Source organism: Ctenocephalides felis, unplaced genomic scaffold (genome assembly GCF_003426905.1).
Source record: "Ctenocephalides felis isolate EL2017-DRISC unplaced genomic scaffold, ASM342690v1 CF-g0.4_SCAFFOLD_01533, whole genome shotgun sequence".
In the NCBI taxonomy this organism is placed as follows: Eukaryota; Metazoa; Arthropoda; class Insecta; order Siphonaptera; family Pulicidae; genus Ctenocephalides; species Ctenocephalides felis.
In genome coordinates, this window is record NW_020537687.1 from 6,747 (window position 1) to 11,524 (window position 4,778).

A 4,778-nucleotide genomic window follows, 5' to 3' on the forward strand; every position below is an offset into this window, starting at 1 on the left:
CAAAAAACAAAAAATGTAGTTTACCAAAGAGCACTTCAATGAAACGGATAATTTGCGGAGTCACTTTCATTCACTTAGGGAAGTTTAACTAAAAAACACTTCATTCTTGTAATCGAAATAAATTCATTACTGTTGTGTAATAAAATCAATTTTTCCTTTTCAAATATAAAACAAACAAAAAATTTCTTCATCTTTCTTACGAAGCCACCTGGTGGCGAAACGGAGTTCGTCGGGTTTGCTAGTAAAATAATAAAAATATTTATACCGATTGCGATAAATGAAGAACGAAATCTATTTCCATCGCACGCAATTTATATAGTAAACAAAAATCGATCATATCGCATAGGCCTATTTATACTAGTTAGGCTGCAGTATCTGAGATCGTCGCGGCGCACTCGCTGCATCCGTCACGGAGCGGTGCCTCGCGGCTTCGTTCGCATTCCGTGAATGTTTTGAAGCCTCTGGTCTCTGCGCAGTACAGGAACGTCTGTACCGTACGCGTCTCGCTGTTGAATCTATTCTGTTTTCTTCAGATACAAGTAGTGATGGAAAATTTAAACCGATCATAATAAATTCGACCTAAAATACCGCCGTTGTTTATTCTGAGTAATCCTTCTTGTATACCGATATCTACCACAATGAGTCATTTGACCCGGAGAGAAATTTTTGGTTTAAGAGATTGTCGAGTCATATTTGTAGTCAGTAAGTTGCACATTCTTCTAAACACTGTTGCGTAAATTAGTTTAACGAAAATAGCTCAGAGTAATTTCAAGAAAATATCAAATTTTAGATAGAAAATAGCTTTTTATTGTTAGAAAAAATGGCAGAAATTGAAAGTCTTGGTAAGTACCTAGCTTATATTTTATTTTGAAGCAAACAGACAGTACAAGTTCTTAGAAGATATAAATAATATTGACGAAGAGTTTTCAGAAATTAGTGAAGATGATTTTTTTTGAAAATGAAGATATATTGGTTGAAAATAAAAATGAGTTTGATTCAACAGATACTGACGATGAAGAGGAAAATATTGTGAATTTATGTAGTGGCCGAAAAAGAATAAGATTCGAAAGAAAGTGAAGTAGAAATAAATGAACAAGATATTGCGAATGATGGATCTCTTTGGCAACAAATGCAAGTAGGTGACACACCTGGAAAAGCACCACTTCATAACATTTTCAAGCAAGAAGTAGGCCCAACAGTATATGCAAAACGTCATATAATGGAAGGTAAAGTTATTACTGCATTTTCATTGACAATTGATCACCGTATTATGAACCATATAAGAACATGCACAATAGAAGAAGCAAAGAGAGTGTTAGGTTCTGATTGGAGTTTATTTAAAAAAAAATTAGAATTTATTGCAATTTTATATGCTCGAGCTGCATATGGAGCAATTAATTTGAATATTTCCTTTTTGTGGAATCTTCCTGATTAGCCTCTCCAAGTTTTTTTCAATATCCTTGATTTAGCTGGCATAAATGCCTGGATTTTGTACAAGCAAACGACAGGAGAAAATATCTTGCGACAAGATTTTTTTACCAAGCTAGCAGAAGAACTTGGCACCGATTTTCGAGAAGTCCGTGAACAACCAAAACAAGAAACAAATACGAAAGTATCGTTGCCTAAGTCTACTACAGATGCTTATAAACGTATGAGATGTCAAATAGGATACTGTAAAAAAAATAAAACCGACAAATTTGCTCTAAATGTAAAAAATATGTTTGCGGAAAATGTACAATGGACGCAATTGTACGTAAAAAATGCGATTAACTGTAATTTTTTTTTTGTTTTTGCTTTTGTAATAGAAATACTCTACATACTATTTTGTTTAATTATAATAAATTTAATTTTTATTTTTATGTTCTTCCTAACATCCATATTTCATACATTCAAGCATGAAACATAGAGTCGGGTCATTTGACCCGCTATGGTAGAATTAGGTATATATCAAGTCTTGGTATGATTAGTGTTAATGATTTCGCAATATTTATAATTATGAAATATTTTTCGAATTTTTATTAAATTTAAATCATTTTAAAATATTTGGATATACGATAATGTATATCCAAATATTATATATAATAAATGAATACCAATGGTATGCCAATATAACTTATTAATGAATTACCCGCCGAAACTTATTAATGACCATACTTCCATATCGGCACATGGGTTGGTAAACCCATATTAGTAAAATCTCTATGTCTAAAAAATCTAGATGTTTCGATATGCATTTACAAATTAACACTTTGAAATGGCTGTATATCATTCATCGTACCTGCGAAGCAAAGTTTCTGTTAAAATGCACTGGCCTGCGCATTAAAAATACTAATTGAATATTTCGAACATTCCAAATTGGTTTAGCCTATTTATTATATAACATATAAATTTTTAAATGAAACACAATTTTTATGTCATACATATGACTGACATTGCCATGTACAGAATTTTTTGTTCATAATAGGCCAAACTTTCAAAGCATACTGCAAATGTATCGTTTATGTCTGACATGGTTTATACGGAATTTGTTAGCGTCTGACAAATATGGCGATTAAAGTGCTAAAAGCAATAATATCAAAAAACTTACGAGAATTAAGACTAGATCCTAAATGCCATTCCAATCATATATAAATTTGTGTGATATTTGAATTAATTATTGACATTCCAACCTCACTACAAGAGGTTAGGATTTCAGTACTGGCATTCCAGTAGTGAGAACATTTCTATACTATACAGGCAGTCCTCGTACTTACGGCATGTTAGGTTCTCGAAATACGCGACGTAAATCGAAACGACGTAAGTCGAGACATATTTTTTCATATGTTTACATGTAAAACTCAAGGGTTAGGTTCCACACGGACTCGAAATAATAAAAAAAACTGCATTTATAACAAGGACGTACTTTATTATAAAAGTAAGTTCTTAAAATAATTATATATTATGCACTTATGAAATTGCTAGTTATTTTTGGTATTGTGTGTTATTAATTTTAATAATAATTATAAAACTTATACATATGTAATGATAAATAATAAATTAAACTTTTGGCTTAAAGAAACTATCAATTCTAGATTGCTTGGCTTCTTTCTTCTTGCTATCATACAGATCTTGGTAACAGTGATAGGCTGCACAAATTTTGTTATTAACGTTAAAACTTCTCTCAAATTAGGATCATTTTCTTCAAAAAATTTTCATGGCATTCTTCAAATTTGCAAAGGCTACGGAAAGTTTTTTTAGTGTAAGTTCTTTTTCAGAGTCACTAATAGAAGAAGCTATTTCTTGTGACTCGAGTGCTTCCTTTTGTACTTGTGCCTCCAATTCAATAAGATCTTCATCAGTCAGTTCTTGCGAATGTGAGCTTAACAGATCATCAATATCATCAGTAGTAACTGCAATGTCAGGGAAACGGTTAGCCAAATGAACAATGTCAGTTGTGATCTCATCGACATTTGGTTGATCTGTAGTTGTAGAACTTTCAGATGGCTCAAAAAAAAAATGGGCATAACTTTTTCCACACTCCTTTTAAATTGTTGGGTGTCACCTCATTCCATGAAGTAGCAATATTTTTTACGCATTGCAGGATATTATAACTTTTCCAAAAATCTCTCAGCTCCATGCCATCATTTTCATTAGCCTTTACAGCCTGTGAAAAAGTTCTCCTGAGATAATAGGCCTTAAAAGACGCGATAACTCCTTGATCCATCGGCTGTAACAACGAAGTGGTGTTGGGAGGCAGGAACACGACTTTGATTTGAGGATCAATATCGGCAATACGCACAGGATGGCCGGGAGCATTGTCCAAAATAAGTAAAGCTTTATAAGCCAAATTATTGTTTGAACAGTACTGTTTCACTTCAGTTATAAAATGCTTAGTAAACCATTCTTCAAAAAGTATTGATGTAACCCATGCCTTTGGATTAGCCTTCCATATAACTGGAAGAGTACTCTTGACGTAATTTTTGAGAGCTCGAGGATTTTCAGACCTATAAACTAAAAGGGGTTTCAATTTAAGATCACCTTCAACATTCGAACCCAATAACAACGTCAAACGATCTTTAGCCGCTTTAAATCCAGGCATAGACTTTTCTTCCTGTGATATAAAAGTACGAGAGGGCATTTTTTTTCCAAACAAACCAGTTTCGTCCACGTTAAAAATTTGTTTAGGCGAATAGTCTCCACTTTCGATAATTTCCTTTAATATTCCAGGAAAACTCTGAGCAGCCACATGATCGGCACTAGCAGCTTCTCCTTGCACTCGAATGTTATGTAACGAATATCTCGTTTTAAAGCGCATGAACCATCCGCGACTGGCAGAAAAAACATTTTGATTCGTCACTATTATTCTCGCCACGTTTATTTTGCAGTGTGTTGATGATACTCAGCGCCTTATTTTGTATAATAGCCAAACTTAGAGGAACCCGTCGCTGAGTTTGATCTTGAATCCAATTGTACAACAGTTTTTCCATTTCATAAATTAAAGCATTCCTTTTGCGTATAATAGTGCTGTTTGAAGAGACGGAAGGAAGAGCTGTTAAGAGTTTTTTCTTTATCTTTCAATATTGTTTGTACCGTCGTGCGTGATAAATTAAGTTCTCGTCCAATAGATGAAGTCGAATAACCGCGATCTTTGAGTTTTAAAATCTTAGATTTAACCTCCATTGTAATTGACTTTCTTACTCTCTTCTTCACTTTATTATTACTGTCTTGTTTAGGTGGCATTGTTTAAAATTCACTTAAATATGTATGTAAACACAAAAACTGTCAAAGATGCAAAAAAA

At 33.2% G+C, this 4,778-nt stretch overlaps 2 protein-coding genes across 2 annotated transcripts; one reads left to right on the forward strand and one right to left on the reverse strand.

Annotated features, from left to right (window-relative positions):
• The first annotated feature begins 820 nt into the window (after nucleotides 1-820).
• LOC113372040 lies at nucleotides 821-1,435 on the forward strand. Its single transcript, XM_026612401.1, has 2 exons — nucleotides 821-842; nucleotides 1,062-1,435. The coding sequence occupies exons 1-2, from the start codon at nucleotides 821-823 to the stop codon at nucleotides 1,433-1,435; spliced, it is 396 nt and encodes a 131-aa protein (XP_026468186.1).
• A 1,601-nt stretch (nucleotides 1,436-3,036) lies between these two features.
• On the reverse strand, nucleotides 3,037-4,294 carry LOC113372041 (tigger transposable element-derived protein 1-like). Its single transcript, XM_026612402.1, has 3 exons — nucleotides 3,542-4,294; nucleotides 3,261-3,483; nucleotides 3,037-3,125 (listed from the first exon to the last, which is right to left on the reverse strand). Exons 1-3 carry the CDS (start codon nucleotides 4,292-4,294, stop codon nucleotides 3,037-3,039), a joined length of 1,065 nt encoding a protein of 354 aa, XP_026468187.1.
• Between the last annotated feature and the right edge of the window lie 484 nt (nucleotides 4,295-4,778).

What these genes read in the sequence shown, in the direction of transcription:
- LOC113372041 (XM_026612402.1), bottom strand. Translation starts at nt 4,294, where the DNA reads ATGCGCTTTAAAACGAGATATTCGTTACATAACATTCGAGTGCAAGGA. An exon ending in TTGCTACTTCATGGAATGAG is followed by an intron (nt 3,484 to 3,541) that starts GTGACACCCAAC and finishes TTTTTTTTTGAG; the next exon opens with CCATCTGAAAGTTCTACAAC. An exon ending in AGAAATAGCTTCTTCTATTA is followed by an intron (nt 3,126 to 3,260) that starts GTGACTCTGAAA and finishes AAATTTGTGCAG; the next exon opens with CCTATCACTGTTACCAAGAT.
- LOC113372040 (XM_026612401.1), top strand. Translation starts at nt 821, where the DNA reads ATGGCAGAAATTGAAAGTCTTG. An exon ending in GGCAGAAATTGAAAGTCTTG is followed by an intron (nt 843 to 1,061) that starts GTAAGTACCTAG and finishes AAAAAGAATAAG; the next exon opens with ATTCGAAAGAAAGTGAAGTA.